The 17,599-nt window shown below is 42.2% G+C and overlaps 1 protein-coding gene across 1 annotated transcript in view; it reads left to right on the plus strand.

Moving 5' to 3' along the window:
- Positions 1 to 17,599, plus strand: part of gucy2g (guanylate cyclase 2g) — a 96,096-nt gene that overhangs the window by 18,945 nt on the left and 59,552 nt on the right. The window contains exon 3 of the mRNA XM_024007202.2: positions 15,767 to 16,115. Within this exon, the coding sequence (XP_023862970.2) occupies positions 15,767 to 16,115 (349 nt within the window). The remainder of the gene's footprint in view (positions 1 to 15,766; positions 16,116 to 17,599) is intronic.

The following is a 17,599-nucleotide window of genomic DNA, read 5'->3' on the forward strand; positions in this document are numbered from 1 at the left end:
AGTCAAGGGGTCTGAATACTTTCCGAAGGCACTGTAAGTACTTTACACCACTGGAAAAAAGTAGGTCTGGTCACTGAAACCTGAAAAGAAAAGTATAGTATACAATTAGCCATCAATCAAATTAGAGAGAAAGAGCGAGAGAGGGAGAAAAATTCCACAGAGTCGAAGGAAGAAAGATAGGGGAGAGCGAGGGGGGCACAATCGTAGGAGAGGGAGATAGAGGGGGTGCACAGAGAGAGGAACGCAGTGGGAGAGGGGGAAAGGCAGGGGAAGAGAGAAAAAGAGATGAAGCCTTACCTGCATTTATTCATTTGTCCAGACAAATCCCACAATCTTTTGCATCAATAAGAGCACATGGGGTTGATGGCAGAACTCTTCCTCTGCACTAGCTTGCCGTTTCTGCCTCTCATCTATAACTTGTCAGGGTTGATCCTGACAAGGAATTTGCAAAGAAGTGAATCACATCAGGTTTTGCTGAATTTATTTTTCTTCAATTTGTCGCTGGTGAACTGGTCATGTAAAGGGACATCTTACATTTTATACACTATGCAAATGAGAGACAAGGCAAGTAGCCTTGTAAGTTTTGTTAGTTTTGTAGCCTTTCTGAATGGTCTTCAATGTGCAAAAATGTAGAGCAATGGTCTTCAGCGCAAAAACTAAATGAAGGGCATCTGGCAGAAATAAATTACCCACAAACACGAATATGATTTTTTAAATATCTTATGTGATTGCGTTTTCATGAATTTGATGATGTAATCGTCAAGCCCATTCAAAAGACCAGGGACATGAACATGAAACTAGGACGTAGGAACGCATCACTTGCACGTCATATTACAAATCTGTAAATATCCATAATGCATACACTTACCTTTGTATGAATTCCAAGGTGATGGAGGCTGACTATTGATGCTCTATGTTGAACACAAAGTAGGATGCAAAGATTGACAGCGATGCAGTACAGTCTGAAGGGAGGGCTCTTGGGTTAATGGAAATTGTCCCTTCAACAACCATTTTTTGGCAGTCAAAATYGAATCGCCTGAAAAACGTGCATTTACTGTCATTCTACAGTTATCATTTAATTACACATGTTATTATCACCACTCTAATAGCAACTTGATATGCCAAGCTGAATAAATATATTATAAATGAATAAAATGACAAATTCTGCRTCTGCTGGTGACCTGCAAAACACAAAAAATATCATACAAATTTCATATCAACAAGACTTAAAACATTGAATCTTTCTGTATCTCAAGGTTATCACTACATAAATAAAGAAAACGACTTGCATCAAACAGAATAAATAGTTGTCRTTCATTCTCTTGGGAGTATTCCATCATTGCCAAGATAGTACCTACCCACTGTGCAAAAACTGGTTGAATCAACATTGTTTCCACGTCATCTCAACCCAAAAAATCAATGTGATGACGTTGAATCAACGTGGAAAACTGATTTGGATTTGCAGTAAGTCCTCAACGTAAGTGCATTTCGTATTTTTTTCACCCAACTTTTAACCTAATTCCAATGACACTGAATTTTTTTGTTGATTTCACATTGAATTCACATTAGTTGAAAACTCAACCAAATGTAAATCAAAACAAGATGTTGAACTGACGTCTGTGCCCAGTGGGCATGCCCTGTCCCCGTCTCTACATTATTTTACAATTCCATCTTTACCCCCTTGCTRCATCGAAACCTTTCGATTTGTGAATTCATCTCTATCCCTGTGTGGATCTTGAAGTGGTGAACCAAAAACAAGTAAACAGAAAAGGCCATAGCTTTTTGAGTTCTTCTATGCTCGGTGAAGGGCTTCCATTTATTGCGCAGTGCTGCTGTGCATACCTGCTGCTCAGACCACTGCACCACTGCGCCATTGCAGTTCACTCTGCTGTGCATACGTGATCTGCATGAGCTCCTCCACTCTTTGGTCCGCACCTTTGGGGCGCCTCTCGTGAAAAAATATTGACCATCTCCATCCTCTTCCATGGAGTCATGCGTCTCTTCATCTGGCAGATCTTCAGGCTGCCAGTTAATGCAGCCAAACTGTAGCTGTCCGTTTAGGCACAATTTGAAGGTTTGGCCTAGATTTCTTTAGTGTTAGTGCGCTTTTTTCTTCGGAGACGGGCAACCGTATTAGTTCTGTTTTTGTTCTCTACTCATTTTTTTTTTTTTTGCATTAACAAAACCAATTCCCCTCTTCTGTTTAGTCGAGAAAGCTGTCAGTGTGTTTTTGCATGATTGCCTTGGTAATTACTGCACATTGGTTGCGTGTAGGGTTCAAGCAAACCTTTTGGATTCCATTTACAATAACTCTAATCATGTGTAGMCTATCTTGCTTCTCTGGTCTTTACCCATCGTTATCCTGTCCCACGGGACATTGAAACTGTCCACCAACCAGACAGCAGYCCTTGGGGAGTAGATTGTGCCTGAGGCTGTCTGAGACAGCAGGGGATTACACACAGGGAGTTGGCTGCCGGCTTTCTTGAGCACCATTATCTAGAAAATAAGGGAAGTAGTAACAGGTCATAAAATATGAGGGAGCACAAACAGCAACTTRACAGGCTGTTTGTACCCCTCTGGTCTGGGCACAGAGTTCCATAGTATTACGTCCCAGACTATCAGGTTCAGAGTTCAGCCTATTCACACACATAGTAGCGCGCACAAATATTTGTGTACAACGGCAGTATTTGCTACTCTGACTTATTTATTTGACTTCTATCACAAGCCTTTTCCCCTGAAGGCATGGATCATTTAACTACAGTGAATTGGTGCGATAATGTCTTTGATGTCCTCCTCTTAACCAAATACAGGCCTTGTGGCTCTTCCACTCCAACTTTAGTTAGTTKATTTAATAAAGTCTGCAGTGACTCCTCCAGTTTTGGCAGCACCCTCTGTATGGCCTTTTCAACAGTCTCCATTTCACCATGATATTTATGCATCTAACTTTCTCACTCATCATTATTCACTCATCATTCGGGACTATCTGTAATCATGGTATCATCCACATTAATGTAGAAATGTTTAGAAACATATTCTATTCTTATTTACAATAAAAGTGACTCCAAAATGACACAATACATTATTTGCTATTCATTTCTATTGGGCACAAAATTATCTAAAACACATCCAAAACAAACATCAAACGCGTCCAACAAGTTTGTAGAGTCACAAGCTTGATGTAATCATTGGGTGCTAGAAATATGGGACCAAATACTACACGTTTGACTACTTTAACACATATTTTATCCCAATACTTTTCGTCCCCTAAAATGGGGAGACCATGTACAAAAAATGCTGGAATTTAAAAAAAAAATAATATTGATCCCCGTTATTCTTTTTCAGTAGATTCTCTTTTGATAAGCCATTCATGATTTGTCTGATATCATTGTCTGAAGTGTTCAGTTTTGTCAGTTGTTCATGAACTTTTTATAGTGCATGCCATACCATCATTATTTATCGGAACTCCTGTATTATTGTTTGACTGGTGGTGGCCGATAACAGRATTTTAGCTTGTATTCTAAGATAGAAAGGATTATTCAAATATTCCTCCCAAATATTCCTCCTCCTTGTCAACGGCAACAAATGTGTCTTTTATCTCTACACCTGCACCCTCACAACTGTGCTTAGGCATGGTCTCAGTGTGATGCAGATTACCACTACCTGTGGGCCTACCCCTATCCCCATAGTCAGGGTGCTCCACCAAGTATTTATGTTTTCTGTACAAATGTGATGTGAAAGATGACTTCGGATAACTGTTTAATAGACATTGTATTTTTTTGTCACATCCCTGATATGCCATTTCAGTGCTCGCAAAACATTGAAAAAGTTGGGAGATATGAAAGTACACCCATCAAGTTGACATGTCAGATTCACATCCTCCATTCTTTCTCTATTTTGTGTTGTTATTGCTAGCTTGTGGTATCGACACACATGGGTTTTAAAGAGGCACAGTTTAATAGCTGAGAGGCTCATTCAACACCCCACACGCAATAATATTATGTGTTTCTTCAAGCTTTAAATGCCGGGTAGAGTCTGTAGAGAAAACCACATCTGTTTTGCACATCTGCAAAATTGTGGAGAGGCCAGGAGGCTGAAGACGTACGTATTTTCCAGACGTTGAAAAAATCAGGCACATTTTTGGTTCTTGAATGAAAGTTCGGAAGTAGATTCTATGTTGGGCCAATCTAAGGCTGGTCCAGACTGGACAAAATCTGAACCAAACATAGACAACTATGATTGGTTCAGATTTGGTCCGGACCAGACCAAAATAACACATACACTGCTCAACAAAATAAAGGGAAACTTAAACAACACAAAACTCCAAGTCAATCACACTTCTGTGAAATCAAACTGTTCCACTTAGGAGCAGCACTGATAGACAATACATTCACATGCTGTTGTGCAAATGGAATAGAAACAGGTGGAAATTATAGGCAATTAGCAAGAACCCCCAATAAAGGAGTGGTTCTGCAGGTGGTGACCACAGACCACTTCTCAGTTCCTATGCTTCTGCTGATGTTTTGGTCACTTTTGAATGCTGGCGGTGTTTTCACTCTAGTGGTAGCATGAGGACGGAGTCTACAACCCACAGAAGTGGCTCAGGTAGTGCAGCTCATCCCAGGATGGCACATCAATGCGAGCTGTGGCAAGAAGGTTTGCTGTGTCTGTCAGCCGTAGTGTCCAGAGCATGGAGGCGCTAACTAGGAGACAGGCCAGTACAGACAGACTGGGGAGAGGCCGTAGGAGGGCAAACAAGCCAGCAGCAGGACCGTACCTCCGCCTTTGGCAAGGAGAGCAGGAGGAGCACTGCCAGACCCTGCAAAAATGACTCTCCATGGCAGGGGCCGACTAAAAGACAATGGTGGCATGGTTGCTCAAAGTTCAGGAAGAGCAAAATCCATGACTGTATGGTGGTATGAGGTGCCGCACCGTCCACTGAGGTCGAATTAGATGCGGGATTCATTCAGCCAACACCGTGCAGGGACGTTTGGCATTTTGCCCAAGAGAACACCAAAAGATTTAGGCAAATCGCCACTTGGCGCCCTGGCTCTTCAACAGGAATGAAAGCAGGAGTTCACAACTGAGCACATGTGACAAGCTGAAGGCAGAGTCTGGAGACGCCGTGAGAGAACGTTTGCTGCCTGCTAAAGACATCCTCCACATGGACCGCGACTTTTGGGCGGTGGTCCAGTTTGGTTGGGTGTGGCATTCTTTGGGGGGCCGCACAGCCCTCCATGTGCTCCGCCAGAGTGCCTGATCTTAGTCCCAATGACTCTCGACCGGTTCATAATGTGTCGGCTGGCCTGAGGTTCACTACTCTCAAGCACCTTGTGAGACAAATGCTAGGTTGCTACTGCATGTGTGAGCAATCGACAACGACGTGGCAGTGTGTTCAGCAGTTCTGCAAGAGGAGGCATTGGATTACTATGACTGGCCCGCCCCGTTACCGCAGACCTGAATCCACATTGAGACTACATCTGAGGCATCAATGTCTCGACGCCATCCATACACGCCACACGTTGCACCAAGACTGTCGCAGGAGATTGGCGGGTATCATTTAGGTCCGGTCTGGGAGAGATACTCAGGAGCATCCGCCACCTCCACTTTACAGGGAGCAGCACCAGGTCGTGTAGGAGGTCATACAGGCACGTGGAGGCCACACACACTACTGAGCCTCATTTGACATTGATTGGGATCAGCCCTTAGTGTCGGTTTTCCACTTAATTTTGAGTGGATCCAAATCCAGACCTACCATGGGGTGGATCAATTGAATTTTCCAATTGATATATTTTTGTGTTGATTTTTAGTTTCATATCATTTTCATTCCTCAGGTCTAGAGCAATGTGTTTATTTTAGTGTTTCACCTTTATTTTTTGAAGCTGTGTAATAGTAAGAACCGATAATGTAGTAAACACAAACAAGTGTAACAAATCACAAAATATTTTTGAGATTTGAGATTCTTCAAATGTAGCCACTGTGCCTTGATGAAGCTTGCACACCATTGGACATCTCACCACCAGCTTCATGCTTCTATGGAGTAGTCACCTGGATGTGCAATTTCAGTAACAGGTGTTGCCCTTGTTAAAATTTTAAGTTGAGGATTTGCTTTCCTTCCTTAATGCGTTTGAGCAATCAGCTTGTTTGTTGACAAGGTAGAATGGTAAACAGAAAGTTACTGCCGTATTTGGTAAAAGGACCACACGTCCCATATTATGGCAAGAACAGCTCAAATAAGCAAGAGAGACCACAGTAGACCGGTGAGGAAATCTGTCCTTTGGTCTAATGTATGTCCTAATCTGGAGATTTCTGATCAACCACACAGGTGTTTTGTTAGACCAGAGTATGGTGAATGGGATGATCTCCGCATGTGTGGGATGACTTTTCTGTGACACTGTCAGAGTTATTGTCCGAATTCTAAGGCACACCAGATACTGGTACTTTGACAGCACGTTTTTGCAGCGGATACGCGGCATCCTCCATATCGTGGTTTGGTGCTTAGTGGGCACTGAATCATTGTTTTTTAAAAATGACAATGGACCAACAAAACATACCTCCAGGCGTGGTAAGGGTTGATTTGACCAAGAAGGAGAGTGATGGAGTGCTGCATCAGATGACCTGCCTCCACAATCACCTGACCTAAACCCATGAGATGGTTGGGATGAGTTGGACCGCGCAGAGTGAAGGAAAGCAGCCAACAAGTGCGTCAGCATATGTGGAACTCCCTTCAAGACTGTTTGAAAAGCCATCCCAGGTGAAGCTGAATGATGAGAATGCAAGAGTTTGTGAAAACTGTCATCAAGCAAGGGGGCACTTTGACAAATCTAAAATGTATTTTGATTTGTTAATTTTTTGGGGATACTTCATGATTCCATTATGTTTATTTCATAGTTTTGATGTCTTCAGTATTATTCTACAATGTAGAAATAGTCAAAATTAATTACAAACCCCTGAATGAGTAGTGTGGGCAAACTTTAACTGGTACTGTACTGTATATAGATAGATGTGTCACATATCAGTTTACAAACAATGTTAAAAATTTGAGTTAATGCCGCATACAAACATTGTCTCTTTTTTTTGCTTTATTGAGTGAGCAGCTCCAAAATGCAGGTGTTTCAGCCTAGCTCAGTGCTTTCTGTGCTGGAGTGGTGTCGAAAGAGCGCTTCTCGTCCTCCGACTCGGTGGTCGAAGACGCATCGCCAGCTCAGCAGTGCAAGGCATTATGGATCTGCAAGATGGTGGCTGCTGTTCCCACACCGCCGTTTCCCACACCAGGGCCTTACCCAAGAGTAGAGAGATGATGTAGGCGATCATGGCCTGATCGGTGTGAAACGAGGAGGACTGTAGCTCGAACACCAGAGAACACTGAGTGATGAACCACTTGCATCCTTCCCGGGTGACCGTCATACCGCTTGGGGGCTGGGATCTTGGGTTCCCGGTGCAGGTTCCCTGCAGGAACCACAACAACYTCTGTAGCACTGGATGATGAGACTTGGGCATTGGCACCTCCTGGGTTGGAGGCGTGCCGTGGTTGGAGGGACTCGGCAAGTTCCTGAAGGGTCCCGGAGATTTGGGAGTGCTGTTCTTGCTGCCGTCCTAACAGTGGGCTACCACATTCTGGACCTGGGTGATCTCGTCTGGGTCCATGTTGTGGCAGAAGCTTGCTGTGARATGGTAAGGTTGGACCCAGGTGCAGAGAAGAGACCAGACGAGGAATCAGMGGTTAAGGATAAACATAATACTTTACTGAGATARGGTAGCRGCAGGATCACAGTATACTTGAAAAAACAGCAAACACTAAGTCTAGAAAACTCATTCAGGAAACGAATGCACACAGCTAACAATTCAAGCTTCTGCAAAGGACCTGAGAAAACACACCTCTTTTAACAGGGACACAATCATGAAATAAGACACACCCTGAGGTCTCTGCTGCCCTCTGGTGCCAGGAGGAACCATGACAAAAGTTCACGAGTAAAAAAAAAAAGTGGTTATCAAGTCACATAATAAGTTGCATCGACTCACTCTGTGTGAAATAGTGTTTAACATGATTTTTTAATGACTACCTCATCTCTGTATCCCCCACATACAATTATCTGTAAYTTCCCTCAGTCGAGCAGTACATTTAAAACACAGATTCKACCACAAAGACCAGGGACGTTTTCCAATGCCTCGCAAAGAAGGGCACCTAGTGGTAGATGGGTAAAAATAATAAAAGCAGACATTGAATATCCCTTTGAGCATGGTGAAGTTATTAATTACACGTTGGATGGTGTATTAATACACCCAGTCTCTACAAAGATACAGGCGTCTTTCATAACTGAGTTGCTAGAGAGGAAGGATACTGCTCAGGGATTTCACTATGAGGCCAATGGTGACTTTAAAACTGTTACAGAGTTTAATGGCTGTGATAGGATTACAATTACTCCACAATACTAACCTAAGTGACCGAGTGAAAATAATGAAGCCGGTACAGAATACAAATATTCGAAAACATGCATCCTGTTCACAACAAGGCACTAAAGTATTACTGCAAAAAAGATGGCAAAGCAAATATGTTTTTGTCCTGAATACAAAGTGTTATGTTTGGGGCAAATCCAATACAACACATTACTGAGTACCACTCTCCATATTTTCAAGCTTAGTGGTGGCTGTATCATGTTATGGGTATGCTTTAATGGAATAATTAAGACGTTTTTCAGAATAAATAAAGAAAATGAATGGAGCTAAGCACAGGCAAAATCCTAGAGGAAACCATGGTTCAGTCTGATTTCCCACAGACCACTGGGAGATAAATTCACCTTGCAGCAGGACAATAACCTAGAACTTAAGGCCAAATCTACACTGGAGTTGCTTACCAAGAAGACAGTGATGTTCCTGAGTGGCCGAGTTACAGTTTTGACTTAAAATCTACTTGAAAATATATGTCAAGACCGGAAAATGATTGTTTAGCAATGATCAACAACAAATTTAACAGAGTTTGAGATGTTTGAAAATAAATAGTCACACCTTGCACAATCCAGGTGTGGAAAGCTCTTAGAGACTTACCCAGAAATACTCAGCTGTAATCGCTGCCAAAGGTGCTTCTACAAAGTGTTAACTCAGGGGGGAATACTTATGTAAATGAGATATTTCTGTCTAAAAACATGTTTTCACTTTGTCATTATGGGGTATTGTGTGTAGATGGGTGAGGAATTATTATTTTTTTATCAATTTTGTATTCAGGCTGTAACACAACAAAATGTGGAATAAGTCAGGGGTTATGAATAGTTTCTGAAGGCACTGTAGTTAGTATCTATCTACAGTCTGGAATAGGGAACCTTTGCTATGTAATTGGCCAGTTATTTACTTAAGCTCGCTAGCTAGCTAGCACATTATCTCTTTGAAGAGTGAAATTTAGCTGGCTAACGTTAGCTAGAGCTAGCTATTGTCCGAGAAATCAAGACGGATGGACACCATCATATCAAGCTGCTTTAACTTGTGATAGGAAGGTGAGAGCTTTCCAATTTCTGCCCTAGCTGTTGTTGTTGTTAGCTAGCCAGGACAATACCAGCAACAATTGCAGTAGCTATTCTTTTTTGCTCTAAAAAAATTGCTTGTCTTCTTTGCTTTCTTTACCCCTTTCTGCAAATGGTAGCTATTGTTCATCTTATTCAATGTCTACAAAGTCAATGATTTGCACTGCAGTTAGTCACTACAGTTAGTCACTACAGTTAGTCACTACAGTTAGTCACTACAGTAACTAGGTGGACAATGATGTAGCTATATCTAATGTAGCTATACTTGAACATCAAGCTGCCTGACGGTACAGAAATAGGAGATAGCCAAGTCCCCTTTCATGTCGTCCTGTCCAACAGCATGCCACTCACGGGTAGGTTTACACACGAGGAGGGGAATACAGTGAAGTATGGAAAGGTTTATGGAAACAAGGTGTTCCTCAAATAGTTCAAGAAGTAGTGGCAGAGGTGGTTTAGCTTAACAGCACCTACATGTATGCAAAAATTCCCTCTGTGTCAGCCCTGACACCCGCCATCCATCAGCAGCTGAAGCCACTGCAGGTGCCCGTGGCAATGCCTGCCGACTGGCATCGTGGTCTCTCTCTCTCATATACTGCAGGAGGCAGAGAAGATAAATAAGGTGGCATATCTTCCAGAACGGTGCTGTGGATGACGACAGACAACAAAAGATCTCAGTGACCCAAGCCAGCTGGCCGCCAATCACACACAACGCTGCACTCAAATGGTTCTAGACCCCCAGGGTGAGACAAATATAGGCCAGTCAGCACCGGATGTCTGTGGACATTGAAATGAAGGCCGGCCGGGCCCGGGTCAAATCTTAACCAAACATAGACGTCTATGTTTGGACAAATCAAGCCCTGTACTGACCAGACCAAATCTGAAACAATTATACATGTCTTTGTTTGGCCCAAATAGGCTGGTCCGGACCGGACGTCTGTGGACGTTGAAATCAAGACCGGACCAAATCTGAAACAAATATAGGCATCTATGATTGAATCAGAATTGGTCCGTTCCGGAGCGGCCTTGATGTGGCTAAAACACAGACGTCTATGATTGGTTCAGATTTGATCAGGTCCAGACAGTCCCGGAATCTGTTTTTTGGACCTAACTTGCTTACCACTTTTTCCATGTGGTTTCGTCCTTCACAGAGGAGAACAAAAATCGACCCCAAAATATCGCCGGTCTGGACAGGACTAAAGAAATACATTGAAAAGATGTTGCCTAATGGTAAATGGTTAGAGGGCAGGGCCTGGCCTATGTTAAAAGTGTTTTTAAAAAGTACAAAGTGTTTGTTAGGTGTTAACCCAGTGTTAAAAGATGCTTTAACCCTAGAGTCGATGTTCGCGCCCCCGTGGAAATCGATTTAGCATAATAAATAAATCCCCATCAAAATCCCTGTTTAACCTGTTTAAGCTATAGATACACTACATGACCAAAGGTATGTGGACACCTGCTTTTTGAATCATGGGCATTAATATGGATTTGGTCCCCCCTTTGCTGCTGTAACAGCCTCCACTCTTCTGGATAGGCTTCCCACTAGATGTTGGAATATTGCTGCGGGGATTTGCTTCCATTCAGCCACAAGCGCATTAGTGAGGTTGGGCACTGATGTTGGGCGATTAGGCCTGGCTCGCAGTCGGCGACAAACCATTTCTGCACGGACCTCGCATTGTGCACAGGGGCATTGACATGCTGAAACAGGAAAGGGCCTTCCCCAAACTGTTGCCACAAAGTTGGAAGCATAGAACTGTCTATATTGTCATTGTATGCTGCAATGTTAAGATTTCCCTTCACTGCAACTAAGGGGCCTAGCCCGAACCACGAAAACAGCCCCAGACCATTATTCCTCCTCCACCAAACTTTACAGTTGACACTATGCATTCAGGCAGGTAGCGTTCTCCTGGCATCCGCAAAACCCAGATTAATCTGTCGGACTGCCAGATGGTGAAGCGTGATTAATCACTCCAGCGAACAAGTTTCCACTGTTCTAGAGTCCAATGGCAGCGAGCTTTACACCACTCCAGCCTAGGGTTGGCATTGTGCATGGTAATCCTAGGCTTGTGTGCGGCTGCGTGGCCATGGAAACCCATTTCATGAACAGTTCTTGTGCTGACGTTGATTCTTGAGGCAGTTTGGAACTCGGTATTGAGTGATACAACCGAGGACAGACGATTTGTACGCGCTTCAGCGGTCCTGTTCTGGGAGCTTGTGTGGCCTACCACTTCGTGGCTGAYCCGTTGTTGCTCCTAGACGTTTACAGTTGACCGGGGCACCTCCAGCAAGGCAGACATTTGATGAACTCACTTGTTGGAAAGGTGGCATCCTATGGCGGTGCCAAGTTGAAAGTCACTGAGCTCTTCAGTACGGGCAATTCTACTGCCAATGTTTTTCTATGGAGTCTATGGCTGTCTATGGTTGTGTGCCCAATTTTATTCACCTGTCAGCAACGGGTGTGGCTGAKATAGCCAAATCCACTAATTTGAAGTGGTCTTGTCACAAAGTCATGTGTAGTTTGGGCAACTCACTAATATGTATSTCTGTGAAAAGATGAGACTCTCACGAACACGATGGTGCTCTCCTCTTTGCTCTACGACCCCCACAAGTGTCACGGGACTCGTCTGAAGGTAACCCGGTACCGGCCGAAAAATGTATGGAAGTGATTAGGGCATTGCCACGTCAAAGGTAAACGGATAATTCCACAGTAAATAAATACAAAATATATATATTCTGAGCTTTCTCATATCTCTCAGATATAGGTAAAACACTTCAAAACATACTTCCTTTCAATTTATTTTTTGACTGTTTTTCCATGTATGAATCTGTCAACGTTTCATCAAATAATTTTTGTATTTAAAAAATTCTAAATTCTAAATAAAATAGCTAAATGATCCTTGGTATGACGACCGTAAAGCAATTCCATATGTTAGATTCGTAGAAACTCAGACCTGGGCCCTTAGACCTTAGGGAATAAAAGACAAAAAGCGATTGTGATTGGGAAATAAAAATAGACATGGTTTTTAAAAGGTAGTGGTAATCTTTGTTTTTGTAGGCAGCTCAACTTACCCCATACATGCCTCTTGTGCCAAGAGCCCACTTTTTATGGACAAGCTATGTTTTCAAAACTGTAATGTTTACATGAATTCTGATTATTTCCAGGTATACACAACATCCTGAAATACACTGAATATAGGAACACATTCCTAATATTGAGTTGCACTGCCCCTTTTGCCCTCAGAACAGCCTCAATTCYTCYGGGCATTGACTCTACAAGGTGTCGAAAGCGTTCCATAGGGACGCTGGCCCATGTTGACTCCAGTGCTTCCCACAGTTGTGACATGTTGACTGGATGTCCTTTGGGTGGTGGACCATTCTTGATACACACAGGAAACTGTTGAGGGTAAAAAACCCAGCAGCGTTACAGTTCTTGACTTAAACTGGTGCACCTGGCACGTACTTCCCAAAGGCACTTCAATCTTTTGTCTTGCCCATTCACCCTCGGAATGGTAAACATACACAATCCATGTCTCAATCGTCTCAAGGCTTCAAAATCCTTCTTTAACCTGCCTCCTACCTTCATCTACACGGAGTGAAGTAGATTTAATAAGTGACATCCATAAGTAATCATAGCTTTCACCAGGATTCCCCTGGTCAGTCTATGTCATGGAAAGAGCAGTTATTCTTAATGGTTTGTATACTCAGTGTATACGTAGATATCTTTGTTAGAAATAATAATATATTTCCCTTGATGGAGGGTGCTGAATGTAAAAATTGTCTCAACTTACCCCACTCTCTCCCACAGTTTCTAATGAGGAAGCAAATTTCAAAATGTCAGATCAAATCTGAAAACTGTCCCATACACATCTAAATGTAATTTGACTATTTTCAGGAATTCATGCTACTGAGGCTGAATAAGAAATGTTGCACCGCACCAGGGGGACAGAGAAGGATGAAACCAAATGCCTTCAACTGAAATGTGTCTTCCGCATTTAACCCAACCCCTCTGAATCAGAGKGGTGCGGGGGGCTGCCTTAATKGACATCCACGTCWTCAGGCGCCCAYGGAACAGTGGGTTAAATACCTTGCTCAGGAGKKAAACAACKGATTTTTACCTTGTCAGCTCGGGGATTCGATCCAGCAACCTTACGGTTCCTGGCCCAACGCTCTAACTACTAGGCTACCTGCAAAACAGACACCTTTAGTCTACCACATTCCATGTTTGCTTCATGCACCATTATTATCCTGTAAAATAAAAGGAATTGGGTGCATACTCTCTGTTTTCTTTAATTATTTAGCATGTAAAGATACCCATAGTATAATGGATTAAATATATGACTCAATCATAATGTTATCAGCATTTTCTTCAGTCGTGCCAAGATATTGCATCGGGAGGGGATGGGGGGTGCGTTAATTCAGGCTAAGTGTCCTGCGTTTTACATGTAGCTCCTATGTGCTTGGTTTACTTTTAACAATGGAAATGATTAATTTGTATGATGTACAGTACCTGTTAGAGCCATTTCGTTATGGTACGGAAAATGTATAGAACTTATTTTGGTTGATATATGAAAGTTATAGAAACTGTTTAGAAAACGCTTATTGTGCACAGAACTGCAGACGGATATATCGGTCCACTAACACAGGACCATTAAAGGCTCGGTGCACTACTTATGTGAACAACAATTTTAATTGTTATTTTTTCATTCCGATTTTTCAGGGGGTGCTGCAACAACCCTTTCCGTGGCTATGCTCATAGATAGCACCTACCCATTCCATACAGTATATGCATCATATAATACAGTTCACAGTCAAAAAGGATTCCTGGAGTTTGTTTAATTTTGCAGTAGACTAAATATTTACCAAAGACATCCTAAATCTATGGGCTTTTATGTTTTTCTTCGTAATATGTATAACGGCAAAATCATGTTTTATCATTCTGGCATGGGCACATCAAATATTTTTCATGTAGGAAGGACTCCGGTAGGTTCAGGCTTGAATATTGGGTTTATGTATGTTTTGTAGTAATATCTACAAAGCTTTGAATTAATATGTGCATTAGAGATTGCTGTCCATTACAGTAAGTCTACCATAGATAGTTGCCTAATGTGATTTGTCCGCTGAACATTGTGTTGGTAACTTTTTTTTCTCATGCATTCCGGTACCTCTGAACCCCCAGGTCAACCCCSTCTTGTGCTCACTTTGTGTTCCTGCACCTCCCAATTTACAAATGAAAGGCCCGGTATAGTAAAAAAATTATTTACCTGTGTTTTATATATTTTTTCCACACTATGAGGTTGGAATAATACTGTGAAATTGTGAAAATTATGATAATGCCCTTTTAGTGTAAGAGCTGTTTGAAAAGACAGCCTGAAATTTCAGCCTGTTTTGGTGGGATGGAGTTTTGGCCTGCRTGGTGACATCACTAGGTTCAAAACCTCTCTGCCAATAACAGCTAGTTTTCAGTTTTCCCCTCCCTACTCAGACCACTCCCAAAAAGTCCTCGCAAAATTCTTACTTCAGAAATTGTTCTTTGCTAAGAAGCTATTTTTGTTTCTTTTTGACCATTTTAATTGAAACAGTCACAGTAAGGTACTTAATTGTTACCCAAAAATTATTTGATTTTGCGATAAAATGGCTGCATTGGACTTGAATAGCACTGAATAGGCCTATAGTTTGGTCACTTATTTTGAGGAATTTTTCAAACTAATGTTTGAGGACAAGAAGTACTCTTGTTTGTTAAATATTTGGCAATGAACTGGCGGGGAAGTTTGAATGGCCAGAGTGTGTAGCTGGTGGTGATGCATTGGTACAGTACATTGCAGTACTGATGCATTATAAATGTAGCCTACATGAGAAAAGAGAGAAATTCATTCATTCAACAACGGACCGGTCGGTGACAGAACACTTGTCCCAGAGAACACTTTCTAATGGTCAAACCAAGGTATATGGSTAAACTTGGCTAGGTTGGAATAAATTATATAGGAAAACCTGCAAAACTGTGAATTTTAAACCAGGGAAAAAATGCACATCCCTCCCCTGTGCCCAAAAGAAAAACACGCAACCCTCCCCAAATAAAAAAACATGTTGCACCCCCCTACACTATTTTGGACCCCCCCCCCTAGTAATTATCGAACAGTCCCTAATGACTATGTATTCACTTTTGGAGGCACTGTAGTATCCTTTAAAATGTATACATTTTGCACGGGCAAACATGAACAATGTTTATGAATATAATAATAATTTTACTCTTTGTTTTACAGGTCACTGGTCTTATTGCATCTACTTGGAACATCCCGATGTTTGGCTTTGTCGGACAGTCCTCCAAGATGGACAATACTGCCGTTTACGATACTTACATCAAAGTTGTGCCCCCCCTTAAAAGAAGTGGAGAGGTCTTAGTTAGGACACTGCAATATTTTGGGTGGGACCATGTGGCTCTGATTGGAGGGGGGTTAGATTCAAACACTTGGGACAAAGTCGATGCTTTATGGAAGTCTGTCGAGGATCWGCTCAGAGCTCAACTCACCGTGACAGCAAGTGTTAAGTTTGACACCAGCAACATGGAACTTGTCCACAGGAATGTCAAGTACATCTCGACAGTGGCAAGAGGTAAGCAAACAAATGTTCCTCCTCTATTACTCAGTTATATAGTGCTGTAGTGCTGTATTGTCTTTTAATGTGGTAAGTGGGATTGTATTGCAGATGGCCTGATGAACTATGCTTGCATGATGAGTAACCTTGCCATAGACCTGAAGACTTGCATTATCTCCCTATTCTATTACATAGGCATTGATTGAAGCTCAATGTTAAATTCAGATCTCCCTACCATCATATCTAAGCCAATATGACACCAATCTCAATAAAAAACTAGCAAATCAATTTGCTTGGAGGTACACAATACACTCTCACCTCTCGTCATGAGCCATCCAGTCCATTACCAAGAACCATATACTGGATTTTTAACAGGGCCATTAGCATTACATGCTGACTACACTGCTCGCATCGCGTGCGCGAGCATTGCAAAATAAATGTACACATACATGTTATTCAATTATTGCACCCACACTGCTCGCGTGTGTCAGCGAGCGTCTGTGTAGCCGGGTGCTAAAATAGATATTGGTTCTATTGGTGATGCTCAACGCGCTGCAAGTCCTGCCTCTCAAATCTTCTCATTGGTTTTTAGGAGCATATACCCACATGGGTGATTGAAAGATGAACTGAGGTCCACTCTCCAGTRGGTTGTGGTAATGCACCGTAAAGTTGGTTGCCAACCGCCATATAAAGTCCAAAGAAGAAAAAGAAGCCTGAAGGAAGGAGGAGAGATGACGAGAAACGAATTTGGTTTACCATTTTATCTGTGGATTAATTGTCGAAGTAGAGGACCTTGTGCATTTCGGGTAAAATAACAAACCAATATTTATATCCCAGGACAAATGAGCTAGCAACAGCTAGCTAGCTAGCTAAATTGCCATAAATGCTTTTCGGCCTGTCCCCCAAATTAATATAATTGGTCCAGYGTTCATTTTGATATTTCAACCTGCGTGTCCTGATCGCGTCTGGTGTGGGGGGACAGAATCAACATACGCGCGAGCGGTGTGGTCAGCATGTTAGGGTTTTCAGACAACTTTTTGCCCAGAATTAATTCAATGTTTAGGCATTGGATGAGAACGAGACTACAGCGTCCATAAAGTGACAATTAGACTTGCGGACCTTTCGGACTGAATACGTTTGTAGGGGCAACAGATTTAATTAAACGTATAATTTATTGCTCTTACTTGCTCATTTCTGTCCATTAAGAACCAACGATGTGCTACCTTTTRGTAGCATTTCTGACAAAGCTAACATTTTTTTAGCCGACGCTCAGAGTTCTAACACCGGGTCGGTTGCTCGGCAACAACACAGCTGCTTTCACCAGGCTGCCAGTCATAAGAAGTGTATGCGAAACAAACCTAGGCTACTGTAGATAGCTACTATATGGTTGTATTCAAGCTGAGGTAAATCAATAAATGCAAACAGATATTGATTAGCTAGGAGCTAGTTAACGTTAGCTAACATTAGCAAAGACTTGTATAGCTAAACCACTGTCGTTTCAA

This window comes from Salvelinus sp. IW2-2015, linkage group LG18, assembly GCF_002910315.2.
Source record: "Salvelinus sp. IW2-2015 linkage group LG18, ASM291031v2, whole genome shotgun sequence".
Lineage (NCBI taxonomy): Eukaryota > Metazoa > Chordata > Actinopteri > Salmoniformes > Salmonidae > Salvelinus > Salvelinus sp. IW2-2015.